Source organism: Aristolochia californica, unplaced genomic scaffold (assembly GCF_029961685.1).
Source record: "Aristolochia californica isolate CCGP_79_NKW_82.1479 unplaced genomic scaffold, dmAriCali1.0.hap1 SCAF_10, whole genome shotgun sequence".
In the NCBI taxonomy this organism is placed as follows: Eukaryota; Viridiplantae; Streptophyta; class Magnoliopsida; order Piperales; family Aristolochiaceae; genus Aristolochia; species Aristolochia californica.
The window spans coordinates 32,831,477-32,849,065 of record NW_027181771.1 but is presented as its reverse complement, the minus strand read 5'-3'; the positions used below and the strand labels follow the sequence as shown (position 1 = coordinate 32,849,065).

The 17,589-nt window shown below is 38.8% G+C and overlaps 1 protein-coding gene across 1 annotated transcript; it reads left to right on the top strand.

Annotated features, from left to right (window-relative positions):
* The first annotated feature begins 178 nt into the window (after window positions 1–178).
* On the top strand, window positions 179–17,587 carry LOC137936870 (two-component response regulator-like PRR73). The gene is given in 11 exon segments (XM_068781812.1): window positions 179–327; window positions 896–1,418; window positions 6,428–6,589; window positions 6,712–6,845; window positions 7,085–7,246; window positions 15,330–15,432; window positions 15,594–16,032; window positions 16,112–16,335; window positions 16,411–16,910; window positions 17,357–17,433; window positions 17,435–17,587. Coding segments are annotated over 10 exon segments (2,187 nt in total). The 5' UTR covers window positions 179–327; window positions 896–1,060; the 3' UTR covers window positions 17,463–17,587.
* The last annotated feature ends 2 nt before the right edge of the window (window positions 17,588–17,589 follow it).

The window sequence follows — 17,589 nt, the reverse complement described above, 5'->3', positions numbered from 1 at the left end:
GCGCTCCCATCTCATCCCATACCTGCTTTTGATTGCGTCCACGTCACCAACGATTCTGTCCATGTGGAAGATGACGTGGTTGGTATTGTGATCTGATGGCTGGTTGACCGCCCCTTCGGCCACGACAGCCGATCCGTTGGACGGGTACGTCTCCCTATATCTGCTCCCCGCGAAGTCGTGGTTAACTTATCTGGCTACTCTCTCAGGCCCCCGGTTTGGTCAACCAGTCGAGTTCGCCTGTTTGGAGGAAGACGGAGAGTTCGATTTCAGTCGGGTTTGTGCTCGATCCGGGAGATTTTGCCGTTATTTTTTTTATTTTGGTCTCAGGTATTTTAATATGGATTACTGGTTCTACTTTATTATTATTTTTGAAATATTTACTTTGGGAGTATGTAGCAAGCTTAGAATCTTTAGTTTTATGCAAGCGTTTTTTTTTTTTTTTTCTTTCGATTTTTAATGCGTTTTGAATCCACGATAAGCTAGAAAGTTTATTTGGTATTGGTGCTGCGGGTTCTCTGTTTCTGTTGTTTAAGTTTTTGTATTATTTGGCCTGCTTTCGGGATTATGGTGATAACTTCGGTGGTTATTTCTCGTTCTTGTTCATTTCCTTTGTTGAATTCTCAAAGTTTTCACCTTTTTACTAGTGTTCTCAAAGTACGCTTGCTGTAATTTTGAAAAGTAGTTGTTCGTTCTGTTGTTTCTACGTTCTTCTTTTCCTCATAATTTAATACTTTTCTGTTCTATGTAAACTTCCCGTTCTATTATCTTTTTTTCTTTTTTTTTTTTTGGGTAGATCGTTGCTCATGGATTTAATTCCTGGACTATTTCCTGTCTTCTATCAATTTCTTAATTTGTGCTTTCATCACTACCTCTAACAAGTAAGAGTTGGTATCAGGGCTTTGAATGTTCCACGACATGGGTCTGACTGGAAAATAATCTCATATGAGGGTTACTCTGTTGAGGAGCTTTAGTAACTAGAGAGGACTTTCCGTGAGGAAGAAGGATGTGTGAAGATTTTTGTTGCAGGGGCATTTTCTTATAATATTTTTGAATCTGGCTGATGGGTAGTGCTCAAGGTGGCACCGAAGGTGCTTTGAAGGAAGATTTGGTGGATGCTAACCGATTCAAGCAGGACGAAACCAGGGATGTTAGAGAAAACGGTGCAGTGGGTGAGAGGCAGGAACTGTCCGAAGAAGACGAGTCAAAACTTATAGTAGGAGATGTAAATAATAAACGACGAAAGGCTGTGCTGGCCCAGGAACAAGCTGGTGCGCACAAGCTCCAGGAGCTGCCCCCTGGGCCAGTAGTTCGATGGGAAAGGTTTCTTCCCCTTGGTTCTTTGAGAGTTCTGCTAGTGGAGAATGATGACTCAACCCGTCAGGTTGTCAGTGCTTTACTCCGTAATTGCAGTTATGAAGGTGAGTGCTTATATCTTCAGCTAAGGACTTTCATACTGGATGATTGCTGATGTTAATCAGTTCTCATGTTCTGTTCAATAGCCTTTTAGCCTGTATGAACTATTTTGATTATAAAGTACTGCTACATCGTCTTCCTTACAGTCTTTCTTATTCCTATTCTTTGGATGAAACTTTATTTCCAAGGTTCTTGATTCTTCCAATCATTAGAACATTCTCTACTGTCTTTGACTCACCTTCAGCTTGATGTTTTTTCTTGGATTAAATATTTGGCATAATCTCCTGCATTATGTTTGTAAAGTTGTAAAATTGGGAAGAATAGAACAGGAGAAGGGAGAAAATTAGAGACGAGAAGAGTTGAGAAAGCAGCATTGAAGTGCTGCTTTGGTTACATCTACAAAGAGATGGAGCTCTGCCCTTTAATAATTCACTCAAGTGGGTTTTTACATTAAAGGAAAATTATGCCCCTTAGTACAAAAATGCTCATAACTCAATGAATACATATCAGAATTGTGTAACTGGAAACATTAAATTATGATAAAATGACCAAAATGCCCCTGAACTAGTATTTTAATACTTTGCCTCAAGCTTGAGAGTAAATGTCAAATAGTCCCAAGTTGTCACAAAACATCAGATGTTCATACCGTCCAAGAGATTTTTTAAACGCATCTCCACGTTGTTCATGTTAGGAATTAGACGTCTTAATTCAGACTTCTTATTAATATATTTACACTTTTTATAAAAAATAAAAAAATAAAAAAATTCCAAACTATCAAGAGCAATAATAATAAGCGTGAAAGAAGGAAAATCAAATACGGAAAACAATAAGATTTATACAAGTTCGCCTCAAGGTGAGACTATGTCTTATTTTCGCCGCTGCAGTAATCCACTATGAAGATGAAGTTTACAAGAGAACATCTACAGAGGACTTCACATAGGGGGTAACCACATCTAATGAAATGGCAGTTGACGTTTGTGTTTTGTCCTTTTATGAAACACTAGGTTGCTATAAATATGACAACTTGATTGTTACACTTCATAACCTTGGGCTTTTTAGAATAGGAAATCCAAATTCAGCAAGGACTAATTTTACTCATATAAGCTCACTAACTATTTGAGTCATCTCCCTATACTCTACCTTGGCGTTTGATTTAGCCACTACAACTTGTTTCTTACTCTTCCAACTCACCAAGTTACCCCCAATAAAACAACAATAATAAGTGGTGGACCTCCTATCCATTTTACATCCAACATAGTCTGCAGCAGAATAACCCAACACATCAATTTTTTTTTCATTTCAAATGTATAGCAGACCTCTTCCAGGAGCACCTTTCAAATACTTCAAAATCTTTTGAGTAGCTTTTTAGTGTATCATTTGTGGGTTTTCCTTGAATTGGCTCACTACTCCCACTGCAAATGATATATCAAGCCTAGTGGCCGTAGCATAAATTAATTTTCCTACTAGGCGTCTATATTGTGTCTTGTCCTTGAGTACAAGACTATGAGAGTTATGAAGACTAGCGTTAACTTCCATGGGAGTGTCTATTGGTTTTGCATCTAAGAAACCACATTCTTCCAATATATCTACAATGTGCTGTCTTTGAGAAGAACCCTTTTTTACTTTGAATCACTTCTATGTCAAAAAAATATTTCAACTGTTCCAAATCATTTGTTTGAAAGTGTGTAGCCAAATATGTTTTTACCTGGTCACTCCGAGATAAGGCAATATATTCAACATATACCACCAAAATAACAAGAATGATCTTTCTTTTAAGGAAAAACATAGAATGAGCAGAGTGAATTCTATAAAAACCAAACTTCATCACCACAATACTGAATTTTTCAAATTGCGCTCTAGAGTTTTGTTTAAGTCCATAGATAGTTTTCTTTAATTGGCGCATTTCCCTGTCTCCCCCCTGAGCAACATACCCAAGAGGTAGCTTCATATATACCTCTTCTTTTAAGTCACCATTTATGAACGTAGTTTTGACATCCACTTGAAATAGTGGCCTTCCTTTGTTAATGACCACATAAATCAAAATAATAATTGAAGTTAGTCTAGCAACTAGTGAAAAAGTTTCAAACACACTAATGCCGAATGTCTGTATATAATCCTTGGTAACTAATCTGGCCTTATATCAATAGCCCCATTGGATTTGTACTTTATTGTGTACACCCAACGACATCTCACAACAGTTGCCCTTGAAGGTAGGTCACAGAGGCTCCATGTCCCCCTACAACCAAGACATCCATCTCTTTCATCCACAACTCATTGTCACTTAGGTAAAGCCATAGCATCCTGCACTGAATGAGGTATAGTGGACATAGATAATTATATAGGAAAGGATTTGTAGGATGGGGACAAAAAGATCAAAAGAAACATATTATGATATGGGATGAGAAATTCATGATCTTTTACCTTTCCGAAGACTAATGGGTAAATCCAAATTAGAAGAAACTGGACCTGTAAGGCAAAGAGGAAGACTGCTGGTCATGAGTAGTGGCTCATGAGCTGGAACATCATTAGACATCGGTGCAGACAACAAACGACGAGAACGCTGGCGGTACATCTGAAATGGTGGCAAGGGACTTGTGACTGGTGCATCTATAACAGTCACATTTAGGAGAGGGTGGCAGATGTAGTGGCCAATTGATAGTAGGAGTGGTGGCAAATGTAGTTGCCAATTGACAGTAGGAGAGGTGGCAGATGTAGTGGCCAGTTGACCAAGTCTTTGAAGTAAATGCTACAAGAGTTCATCATGTGGACCAAAAGAGGGGGTGGACTCCCGGTCGGTCACTATAGAGTTTGCCCATGTAGGCTTACCGAATTTTTTCTAACACTTGTCAGAAAAGTGGTTTGTGCAACCACAATGAATGCTCTTCCTATCTCCGCTCTCCTTGATCACGGCTAGAGTGGAGGAACCTCTCCCTTAACCTCTACCATTGGAATCTCTGCTTCTCATCTCAGGTCTTACCAATTGATGATTGAAGATTAAGGGCAATAGCATCAGACATTTTGATATCCTTCCCAGACTTCCCAGACTTCCCAGCCACTGTTCCCTTTGCTTGAACAACTCTATTAAAAGCTTGTTCCAATGTAGCCACGTCATCATTGGTTAATAATTGGCCCCTAATAGCATAATACTCAGGCCCTAGTATGTCTAGAAACCTTGCTACCTGAATCTGATTTTTTCTTTCTTTCTTGTCTCATTTGCATTGGTAGTGAAAGGGTGAAAAGTACTAATCTTCTAAAGCACACCTCTCAAATCTGTAAAATAATCCATGATCGATCTATCACCTCTCTCCGTATCAAAATACCGTACATATTATTCATAGATACAAGATGGGTTACTCTCCTGAGATAAAATAGATGTCAATGTGCTCCATAGCTGTTTGGCTTTCCCACAACTCAAAATCTGGTCACTGAATCATGACTCCATACCGTTTGCCAACCAAGACTTGATTTGGTTTTCTTCAGCCTTCTAATCATCATCCACGGAACTGGGGGATCATCTCTGAAATACTTAGTATTGACCTTGACTAATTCACATAATTGGATCCATTGAGTCTAATAGTTGTAATTTGAACAGGCTTAGAATTTTTCATATCTGAATCCTCAATAAATTTGAGGGTAGCAACTTGTTTGCTAGACTCTGCCATGAAAAATTTCCAATACTAACACATCATTGCAAATAAGGCTGTAATTAGCCTAAATAACACTTCCCCCAACCTAATTTACCCTACGCAGGTCAAGTGGGCCCACAAATCTGAAATTAGGCCATCAACTTCTCTTCCAGCACACACAACAATCACTTCTTTGTAATTGACATCCAAATCAACAAATCACTTTAAGAGAAGTCAATTCCAATTCAAAATCAATGATGATGCACCAAAAGGTTGGATGTGGCAATCCTTGGAAGGGTTGCGCAGGTAGAAACCCTATTAGGGCAGCAGGTAGGATCCTTTTTTGGGGATTGGAGCATCAGCACTACTTAATAGTAGAACAAACCATCAACCAAGGAGGTTATGGCAGGAAGAAAAAGAAGAAAAAATTTGACTTTGAACCTACCAGTCCAGAAATTTCTTGATCAGTCTCCAAAGGGATTGAAAAGAGAAGTCAGATCAATGGAACAGATCCCCTAGATGATCATCTAATGCTCTGATACCATGAAGATTAAGAGAATAGAAAAGATTTGAGAGAGACATAAGAGAAAAAAATAGAGAAAGAAGAGAAGGGGAAAAAAAGCTTTACTGCATTGGAGTTCTGTGCTAAAAAAGCACAAGTTCCCCTCTTTAATTAATGACTTAAGTGAAAATTTACAAAAAGACAAAAAAGCCCCTAGTTACAAAAAAGTCTATAAAACATAAAATAAAATTCAGAATGAGCTGAAATTTGAAATATAAGATCTTAATTAAGATATCTATCTAGTAGAGCTAAGTAGAGAATAATTAGGGTGAATGAAATGACCAAAATACCCCTGTACTGATATTTTCACAATGGAAATTATGACAATTATGTGTATTTGAGTCTCCTCAGAGCAGTCAAGAATTTGGTGCAGCCACTAGTTGACTGAACCTAAGGCCATATTCAGTACCTTTTCCTATTATGTAGGTAAATTTGTTAACTGCTTGACAAATAACTATTAGTAGCTCTTTTGTTTCCTCAATGCCTTAAATGTCTATGAACTCAATTTTAACTCTACGTAATGTCAGGCTATCTTGCAAAGAAGGTAAGCGCCTGATGCCCATGTTGGCCTTTACTATAGGATGGTGCAAAACATGTTTTGGTAACCATGTGCCCCCAAACATTCTTTTTAGTATTCATGTTGGATGCTTTTGTGCTACACATTAAAATATTATAATATTGATAGATGATTGTGGACATCAGGAAAATATTAATATAATTGCAAGGCATTCTTGCACTCAATCATTTTTTTAATCCTTAACAAATACTGCAATACTCCGTTAGGCATCTTTGCCTTCTCTCTTTGACATTTTGGTTTTCTTAGCAGTTACCACAGCTACAAATGGTCTACAAGCTTGGAGAATCTTGGAAGATTTGAGAAATCACATCGACATTGTTTTGACCGAGGTCGTTATGCCGTGTTTAAATGGCATTGGTCTTTTATGCAAGATTATGAGCCATAGAACTTGCAAGAACATTCCAGTGATCAGTGAGTATATATATTTATGTCTTTTTTTAAAAGTTAATTTCTAATCTTTTTCATTACTTGGTTTACTTGATGCCATTAAAGTTGATTTTTTAGTTACTACACCTAATGAATTTTGAATCCAGTGATGTCAACTCATGATTCTATGGGTCTAGTCTTCACATGTTTATCAAAGGGTGCAGTGGATTTCTTAGTAAAGCCCATTCGAAAGAATGAGCTTAAAAATCTCTGGCAACATGTTTGGAAGAGATGCCACAGCGTAAGTTGGATAACATTTTTATCACACTTCATTTCCATTTTCACCTTTTGTTATTATTTTAAATATTGGACAAATTTGGTGGTCCAGATCTACTTGGACATTATTAGAGCCAGAGATGCAGTTCTACATTCTTTATTGTACAAATGTGTTTACCTATTGGGACATAACTTATGACTTTCATTTGAAAGCCATCTCCTATGCTTCCTGCGCTCTCTAATTGATTCTCAATTTTTTCTCAGTCTAGCAGCAGTGGGAGTGAAAGTGGTGTACAAGCTCTGAAGTCTCTTAAGTCAAAAAGTGTAGATGACTCTGACAATAATATTGGCACCAATAATGAGGATGATAATGCAAGTACTGAATTAAACCTTAGGGATGGAAGCGATAATGGAAGTGGCACACAGGTATGCTTTGTTATTTGTTGTTTTTGGGGGTTTTTTGGTTAGTTCCAAACACAAAGTAGAGATTATGCAATAATAGTTTAGTATTTAATGTCGATCAACCATGGGGATAATTTGAAGCTTCACCAGAATAGCTTTACTCAACTCAGACCATATTCTGAATGTGTAATAGGTTTGGTTGATCTTCACCTGTTCTTTACTATCATTTCATTTATAGTTACAAGAATTATCGACTCATCCTCAAGGCTGCAACAAAACAAACATACCAAACATAACCATGAGTTACAAGACAACATCTACAATGTAACAAATTATAAGTAAAATTGGATGTTCCCCTACAAGTAGGTGCATGTATTTCAAAAACACACTTCGTTATTCAAGCCAAGGCGTTCATAGAAATGTTCCCTAATTATTCGTTGAGCTCTACTAACTACACTTGCTATGTCACTGGTAATTTTTTTTACGTGTGATGTGGTAGCATATGTGTAAGTCCCTTCACTATATTGAATCAGTAATGTTTTGTGTAAAACCTACTTTCTTGCCTTTTCTTGTTTTTAGTCTTATCCTCTTTTTTTGTTCGTAATTCTTTCTCGTCCCTCCCAAAAGGTCAAAACCTTCTGCATCAACCAATTTCTATCTATTCATCAACAAATAAATTGTAAGTACCTAAAATTTTGGATTTTTTACAATTATTGCAAAGCGGAGGAGGGAGGCAGAAGAGTGTGGAGGTGCTTCCCTCCTTCCATCCAGCCGGCTATCAGGAGATTCCTGCCGTCAGTCAAAGTGCTGCAGATGTGGATCGAAAAAGAGAGTGAGAGAGAAAGAGACATGTTCGAGAATGCCAACCTTTTCTATTCTTATTTTTTCATTGTTCTTTCTCCTATCATTCTACTGCCTTTGACTGATGGTTCTTCTAAGATTGGACCCTTCATTCAGTTTTGAGAATCTTGGAACCTAGAATGGAGTAGAGATGCAATTGTCATCAGTACTACAATATTTATCTTTCCATTTGGATTATTTATTTCTAAAAATGCACTGTTCTTGATCAAAACGAAGGATTAAGAGAAAAAAACTCTTGTAATAATTTTTTTCAAAGATTCACTGACCGTTTGATGTCTACTAAGAGGAATTTGAGAAGGCATCATGTCAAAAGGTAAACTAAGGAGAACAATAACAATTATCTTATAAAAGATGACTTCACCACTGAAATAATTTATGCAGGACCTAATCATAACATTTATAACCCATTGTATCATTTATATAATCAGCTTATTGGCCTTAACCACCTTGCTCTGCACTTGGCCTTTCTCACCTGGAAAATTTGGTTCCACCATAGTAACCCTGATGCTTTGGTGCACCATGAAAGGTACAAATAATAAACGATCATCATCTCATACTCTTGCATTGGGAGCTACATCTATGCAAGTTTGGGGTTCAAATCCTTCCAGCTCTTTCCCAATTCCTAGGACAGCTTTTTTTTTTTAACGGGTTTAGTCATTAAAAAATATGGTTTTATTTTTGAGAAAAAAAATATGGTTACTCTTAGAAAATGTACTGAAGGGTAATTCCGTCATTTTACACTTCCCAAAAAGTCCAGCTGCTAAAATATCCTATTCTATGTGTTTAGTTTTACCTCTAGTTCAAATTTCAAGTAATTTGAATAAATATGTAAGAAGATATAAGGGTTTAAGTGCTTTTAAGTGACTAGGGGCATTTTTGTAATTATTTTTAGGACTCTATAAAAGCCCTGACTCGACCTTAACACAGAGACATTCTAGAACTCTGATTTCTCTCTTTTTTTTTTTTTTCCTCTCCTTGTCCAAAACCCTAAAGTTCACTCTTTTTCTGTTACTATATGTGGCCCTGTTTGTTGAAGGTTTAGAAAGATAAACATAACAATGTTCGAGAATCATTCTGGATTCATTTGTGGGACCATAGAAAAAATAGTCACCACTTAATCTTTTGGGATAGTAGGATCTCGGACCTTGCGCACCTTCCGGGTCCATTATCTGTGACAATTAGAGATTGGTGATCTCTTGCTGTGCTCATCTTGCCTTCTTTGCTCTTGTACTGTGCTCCACAGAGGTGGAACTGAGGACCCTCCTTGAGTGGTTGAGGGCCGACACCAGTTGCTTCTAGGATCCCCTCATTGTTGAAGGTCCTATCTCCTGGGTGTTTCCTTCACATCATGAAACAAAGGTTACCTCATTGCCAGGTGCTGGCATATGAAGCAATTTTCTATTTTTATGCTGAATTTGTTTCAGGATGTCAGGAATTGTATGAGGAATTAGGGGCTGATCACATGGTGCAAGTTAACTATTCCCAGGTTTTCTGATTCACGGAAATATTAATCCCAGCCAATAAACCATAACCTGGAACATTGGGTGTGTACAAAGGAAAAGAAGAAAAAAAACGAGGTAAGAGCTGCCATAGACCAATACAGGTTGAAGTTTGATTATAAAATTATGAATAAAATAGATAACAGAAAGAAGTGCATGACAGCGAGACGCTAGAACCAATTCTACTTTGCTCTGCCATGCACAATCTCCAAGATAAAAAAGTATTAAGAAGGGAAAGAAGGAGAGAAACAGTGAAAGTGGATCAAAGGTCAGAAGGTTGAGCTGTCTTCTTGAGAAGAAAGGCCAGACTTTGATCCATCCACCTTACTTTTATATCATTTTGGTTGTACTTACTTGCTCTCAAGGGTACAACATATTAAAGCATAACCTTTAATGATGAGACCAAAGTTCAACATATACATGAGAGTCCCTTGATGCGTTTTCTTTGCCTTTGTTATGGAGTTATTTGACAAGTCTACATATATTACATGAACTAAAAACTAGAAAACAAAGGTCAGAATTTGATCTAAGATCAAATATATGTTGTAACTTCAGTGGATCTTCAAGAGAATTTAGAGCCTCAAGCAAATTGAAGGGCAGGTGATGCACTAAAAAAACGTTTTCTTCATTAGGCTCTATCTTGCACAAAGTGGGGAGGTTTAGCCAGATATTAGTTCATTGACAAATGTGGAGCCTAGAGTTTGTGGTGCAATGCCATGGACACTGTCAACAAGGATGAAGCCATAAGTCTACAAGATAGTTTTTAGACCAATTATAAGTTGAGCAGAACGCTAGATAGTGAACATCCCGCAGCTGCGGACATGAGTTTGGTAGCAATGAGAATGATGGCTAAGACATGTCCTAGATCATATGCTCCTTGCAACTATTTGGGGCCAGCATTACCTTCTCCATCCTGCTCCATCATTTTAATTCAATTGCCATCAAGGTTTTGTCACTAAACCATGCCTGTGCATGTGTTTCAATTGAAAGAATTCAATTAAAGCCTGTCTTTGGGTAGAGTACAATGATCCAAGATAACTTGAATTGTCTAACTCTATTCATAGTTGGTGGGTCGGATCAAAGTTAGTGGAAACAACAGCAAAAACACTGAATGATAACTTTTTAATGGGGTAGTGAGTTCAAGATTGGGCTACCTAGGTTCCAGATAGGGAAAATTCTTCACCAATACAAATGATATATGGAAAATCTGAGTGAGGTTCAATTGGATCAGATTTTACACAGTTCACGAGCCTCTTCCATGGTTTTTAATGACTTGGTCCATGTTGTCTAAGTCAAGTTGGTCTGACTTGAAGAAAGTGTAGATTATTTAAGGTTTTTTGAAACTTATGATTTTGCGAGAGGGGAAACTATGGTTACTCATATCTTAGTTAATTGCATCTTAACTCTAGTAAAGGCCAAATTAACCCAAGGAAGCTTAACAAAAATTAACTTGAGTTCAAATATCCTGTGGCCAGTTTAAGGTTTCCCAAATTTTTTGTCTAATTCAGTTATAACTAGTCATTTGCAAATAAGAATAGAAAAACCTCATGGCATATAATTGACATTTTGAGAGAATTTGCGGAAGATGAGCTCCCAAGCCCAACAAACAAGAAAAAAACTGTCAAGATCACCTCCATTTGGTGCATAACACCTTGAATTGCCATCAAATGTTTATGATTCCATCATCAACCTTTTCCACTAACCCTATTTTCAACAACCACCTAAATAAACTAGTAGTTGAGCCTTGACACTGATTACCTAGTCTGATAGGTTCAACAGATGAACAAGACAGTTAAATCAGTCTAAATTTGTCTGATTTTTTTTATAAAGATATATTTATATATAAACAATAAAATTTACAAAGGAAGAGGGAGCAACTCCCTCACAACCAGAGATTGCAGGGACGCTCCCTGCTTGGCTAACACATTTGCAGCCGAATTTGCAGATCTCGGAATGTGAGACCAAATACAAGTGTGGAGTGAGGTAAAGTCTAAAATTTCCCGAAAAATATCCCAATGGTGCCACGAAGGAGGGGAAACACGTTCCCACCATCCAATGACCACCTTTGAGTTTCCTTCAATGTGAATGGGACCACTGCAGTTGTCTCTGAAAATGCGGAGCCCATTGAGTAGGCCATAAAACTCACCCGTTGTAGAATCAGAAATGCCTAACGGACCAGCATAAGAAAAACATTGATTGATTGCCAAATGGATCCGAAATAATTCCCCCGAAACCAGCAATCCCCGGGTTGCAGAGAGAAGAGCCATCAAAGTTCAGCTTGAGGTATCCAACTTCCGGGGGGGGGGGGTCCATTCCTGCATTACTGGAGCCTTGATCCCAAAGTGTATCCTAGCCAAGATATTCCAATTTTCCCGAATAGAGGTTCCTTTGAAGGAAGAAAAAACCTTCTTAGTTATGAGCCAAGAAGATATTTGCCCCGATACCCTATCTGCTACTCTTACCTCCGATTCACTTTTAGCCTCGAACCTCCTTCGGTTGCGTTCATTCCATAGCCCCCATGGTATGAAACTGGCACAGACAGATAACATCATTTTTCCAAGACCCGGGAGGGGTAGGCCAACTATCGACTTGCTGAAAGAGATCAGATCAGTTGATATGCAGAATTGCAGCCCCATTTTGCCTAGAACAGAGGTCCACACATACCATGCAAAGGGGCAATATACGAGAATCTGACTGACAATTTTCGCTTCAATGCTGTATAGAGGACAGAGTGGGTAAATAGCTTGGTAGCCCCTTCTACTAAGTGCATCACTCGTGAGGATCTTACTTTGGCAAGCGCTCCACATGAAGAATTTTATCTTTGGAGGTACACAGAGACGCCATACATAGTGAATATCATGCTCCCTTAGCATCGAATCCCAGCCATTAATAAAACTGTATGCAGATGACACTGAATTTTTGCCACTTTTGTCAGGCCACCATATAAGCTTGTCCTCATCAGAAGGTCTCATTCTGAGAGATTTCAAAGAGTCCAATAAACGAATTGCTTCCAAAGCTTCTGAGTCTGACAGGCCCCTTCGAGGGTGTAGATTCAGACTCCCCCTTCCCCCCTCAAACGCATCAGCAACTGACATCTCCCTCTATGTAGAGAGGAGCAATATATTCTTGAAGGAGCTCCGCAAAGGCTCTTGCCCTATCCATAAATCATCCCAAAATTTAAGCCATCGGCCATTTCCGACATGGAATCTTATTGCTGATGAGAATTTTTGGAGCAATGTGAAGTCTAAATTTGTTTGATAAATCTTGTCTATTTTTAAACTGTTTCTGAATTTGGAGATAGGTGTGAGATCCCCAGAATTCAGAACATGTTTCTAACCATAATATCATGTCAGGATTTCTGTATAAAACATTGTTATCAGTACCAGACCCGACCAGACGATCGGGCCAGGTTCAATTGGACAGGACGAGTCAGTTGAGCCTGATGAAGACCCAATTGACCTATGGGTTTTTTCTGGTTACCTGGATGACCTGGTTGGGTTAGCTCAAGAAACGGGTCCATACTGTTATTGTCTCTATTGGCAAGGAGCCCTAGCATTCCCTTGTCTCTGAAAAAGGGGAGGGCACAGAACCCCCCTCTCTAGTTTCCTTGTAGCAGAGAGGTTGGGGAGAGGAGAAGCTTGGCCTCTCCCGTCCTTTTTTTGTTTTTTTTTAAATCATTTAAAATGATGCATGATGACATCAACAATGGGTCAACTGGCCCTCAAACCCAGTTGACCCAGGTCAACCAAAGCTGGTCACCTTTCCAGGTTAGTCAACAGTTCAGTTTTACTACATTGGTATGAGATAAACAAGAGATATCTACTCAATTATTATTTTTAACTCATGAAGTTTTTATTAATGTAGATAATAATAAAGTAGAAAGAAGGGATCTGCTCCCTCTTCCTTTGTAATTTTTCTTGTTTATATATATATATATAAATACATCTTTATAAAAAAAAAAAAAATAGAGTAGAAAGAGGGATAAGATATCAGTCCTCGGGGGCATGGGAACACCAAATAAAAGTTCAGGCTGGGAGACATCTCTCTTAGCAAACACATTGACAGAGGTATTTACAGCACACAAAGAATGCTGAAAATATGTGTCTAGGACGGGTGGGCAGGCCACGGGGGAAAGGGAGGGAATCTTCTTGGAACCACTTTATTATGAGCACTGAATTTCTTTCTATTATCATTGGATTGCTGAAATGATGAGAATATAGTTCGACTCCCGCTAACAGTTCCTTTTATTTCTGCTTTTGCTGATTACACTGCCCAATAGGACCAGAATAGGCCATAAGACAGATATACTTCTAATGCTGGCAGACCCCGGATTACCTTTTGAACTAACATCAACGTTCAGTTTCAAGCAGGAGGGGATGATCAGCACCGCCCTATGACGGAGTTGATTTTTCATCTTGATGACCCCTTCGTTGCTTGTTAAAAAAAGGTGTCTAATTCTTTATCCTGTTACCATTTTGAGCACTAAAAAGGTTAAAAAATGTATTAGTTAAAAAAGTGTAAAATGTAATACATATTTACGCAGGGATGAAAAAACCTATTCCAGCCCTGAGCTTGCTTGGGGATTTAGGATTATCCTTGTCCCTGCCCCACATTTAGCGCGTTGGGGTGGGGCAGGTTCATTGTGAAACTCACCCTGCTGCCATCTTTACACAAGGACTGTCCTCCTTAAGTATTCTGGTCCAATAGGTTTCTCTACCTTGATAGATGCAGAACTTCTAGGCCTCAGGGAGGGAATTCTCCTCACTCAAGATTTCAACTCCGATAATTATTGGAGGGGATTCATTTGTGGTGATCCCTTGGTTTGCTTAGAAAAAGCCGCCCTCCAGGGAAGTTGAGACACATATATGATGAAACTTTCTTTGTTCTGTTAGAGAGATTATTTGGCAGCATGCATTAAGATCAGCAAACTCATATGTTGACCTTTTGGCAAAAGAGGGTTTCTGTTGTCCCCATTTTAGTGACCAGGAACTCTTCTCAACTTTAATCTTTGGGCTGTGCACTGTAATTTTATTTTTAAGCCTTAAGCTTTAATCTTGTATTGTTCTCTCTCTAAGCAATAAAGCTATTTTTCTTTCTTTAAAAACAAAAAGTTTCTAGACCAGCCAACGGTTTATCTGATTAGCTTTGCTGAAGAGGTGTTTTTGCTCCAACAGTTCCTTTTGACAAAATTTCCCACTATTACGAAAAAACTAGGTTAGGGACCTGCAAGAAGTTGAGCACACCTCTAGGCTTAATTGGATGAAAGAGGTGAGAAACAACTAAGAGAGTTTTCAAAAAATACAAATAGAAAATGGAGCAAAATGGAGGAGGGTCTGTAACCAACCCCAACACAGTTGGACAGGCTATGATGATGAGAGTCTATTTTTTTCCTTTCATAAATTTAAGCACCAACATTATTTAAACTTGGGACATCTACTATAGTTGTAAGGGAAATTGGCAACTTGCACTGACGGCTTAATTAGATAACTTACCATTTTCTGTACCATTATTTTTGCAGATCCATGAATATCTGAACAATAAACCAGTTTGACATATAATTATTTTAGGCTTTTCCTTTGATCACATTCTGACATAATTTTTTATCCCAATCAAAATACTGTAGCAGGGTACTTAATATTTCAATTTTGCCCATAATTGATCTGGTATTTTTTGTCTTCTGAAACTTGAGAAGAACATGTAGTTTGATTCTTTACATATTTGAATTTTCTGTACTTTTTTTTCTGAAGAACTCCTGGACAAAAAAAGCACTTGAAGTTGATAGCCCCCAACCAATGTCTGTATGGGATCAGGCTGACCCTCATGATAGTAAATGTGCCCAAGTCGTTCAAGGTATTCATCCTAAGCCAGAAATCCATGGGAATGAGCAGATTGCAGTTACTGTATCACGGGAATGCAAAGCAGCAAAAGAAAATTTTGGTCTCTAAGCATTATTCTATTGTTAGATTACCAGTGCAGTTTGCTCCAATTTGTGGCTCATAATTCTTCTGCAGATGATGCTGAAATGGGAAAAGACCTGGCGATTGGATTGCCTAGAAACTCACATGTGCAGTTTGAGTCCTCTCTAACAGAAAAAGTCACTGCAAAGCTAGTGGGCTCAGAACAAGATAAAGTTCCTAAACAGGGGCTCAACAAAGGCAAGAAGAAGCCTACTGAACTCAACAACTTCTACAGTGAATCGCAGCCGGAGGCTGCTGATTTGATTGGTTCAATAGCCAATAGCGGCAATATCCCTCAGATGGAAATGAATCCAGCAGTAGCTCCAGTTGGCTCCTCCAAGGTATCTGAAGTCAAGTATAAGGTAGTGGCCACTGCCAAAGAAATTCCTTCCCTCGATCTTAGTTTAAAGAGGCTGAGAACCCCAGATGGAGGTAATGCTCCTCATGATGAGCGGAATGTTTTGAGACCTTCAGATCAATCAGCTTTCTCAAGGTTTGTTGAAAACAGCACGTGTTTAGCCATTTAGATAACTATTTCTGCTGCATTGTTTATAAAACTATTTTGATTTCAGGTACAGCACTGCTCCTTCTGCAACTCCGGTTTCCACAGGATGTGGAGAAAGCTGTTCTGTACCACCTGACCGTGTGAGGTCCGACTCTGTGAAGAGGGAGTTTATCTACACTGTCGCATCTAATCCAAATGCAACTCCTCCCAATCAGGGTTCTAGTGGCAGTACCATTAATGGATTCATTACCAAGAATGTTTTCACCAAGCCTGTGGCTCACAAGGACTCAGGTTCCACTTCAACAACTACATGTACTTTGCACCACTCAACTCTTCATCCAGTAAAGCATTGTCACACTTGTTCAGCTCAGCAAGTCATGGAGGAGAAGGTTGATGACATTGCGCAGGCTGGAGCAGTGGGCCAGCCAATAGGGGCTTCTCATCAGGTTCAAGTACAACATCATCATTATCATTATCATCACCACCGCCATCATGTTCACAACATGCAGCAACCACTTGAATCACCACCAGATGATGACTTGGCACTAAAAAACATGGCAGCCATTTCCCCACAATGTGGTTCATCTAACATATTTGGCGTGACCTTGGAAGCTAATGGTAACTATAGTGTTAACGGGAGTGCCTCAGATAGCAATCATGGGAGTAATGCACAGAATGGTAGTAGCACAGGTGTGAACTATGGTGGAATGAACATGGAGAGTGACAATGGAGCAGCTGGAAAAAGTGGGGTTGGTGGGAGTGGGAGTGGGAGTGGGAGTGGGGCGGATCAAGATAGGTTTGCCCAAAGGGAGGCTGCTTTGACAAAATTCCGGCAAAAGAGGAAAGAGAGATGCTTTGATAAAAAGGTTAGTTTTGACTTCAGAAGGCAAAGATAATTTTGAATATCAGTTCTATATGCATTATAATCCAGGAAAAGACTTGCATGTCAAACCTTGTGCTAGTATCAACAGAGGTGGTATCTCTGAAGGGAAATGAATTAACCGTAAGAAAATGATAACAGTTCAAGCATCATATACATGCAAAGTTCACAGGATTCATGGAGAATAGTACAGCCCTCATGAATCACAGGAAAATTTCCTTCTGTTTAGTGAGATGCTTAAGATATTTAGCATGGTAGGAGATCTAGTTAGCTTGACAGGCTATGCTGCTATAACTTTCTTTTCAACCACTTCAGGGAGAAAACTAGGTTTTTGTGGTTCCCATAATGTATTTTTCTTGTTCTATTCCATTTAATGGAATGTTGGATGGATAGAATTGTGCTTTTTCTGTTTTTTTTTTTCTGCTTTTGCAGGTCAGGTACCAGAGCCGTAAGAGGTTAGCAGAGCAGCGGCCACGAGTGCGCGGGCAATTTGTTCGACAAATTGCAAATGAACACAAGCCGAGATTCCGATAGCTGACATTATGGGTTTACGTTCTCGTGAGTTCATGTACATGGGGGTATTAGCTATAGGGAGATAGAAATTGTTATTTAAGGAAATTAATTGTGTTGGGCAGGTAATTTGAGGACAAATTTGTTGAGGCACT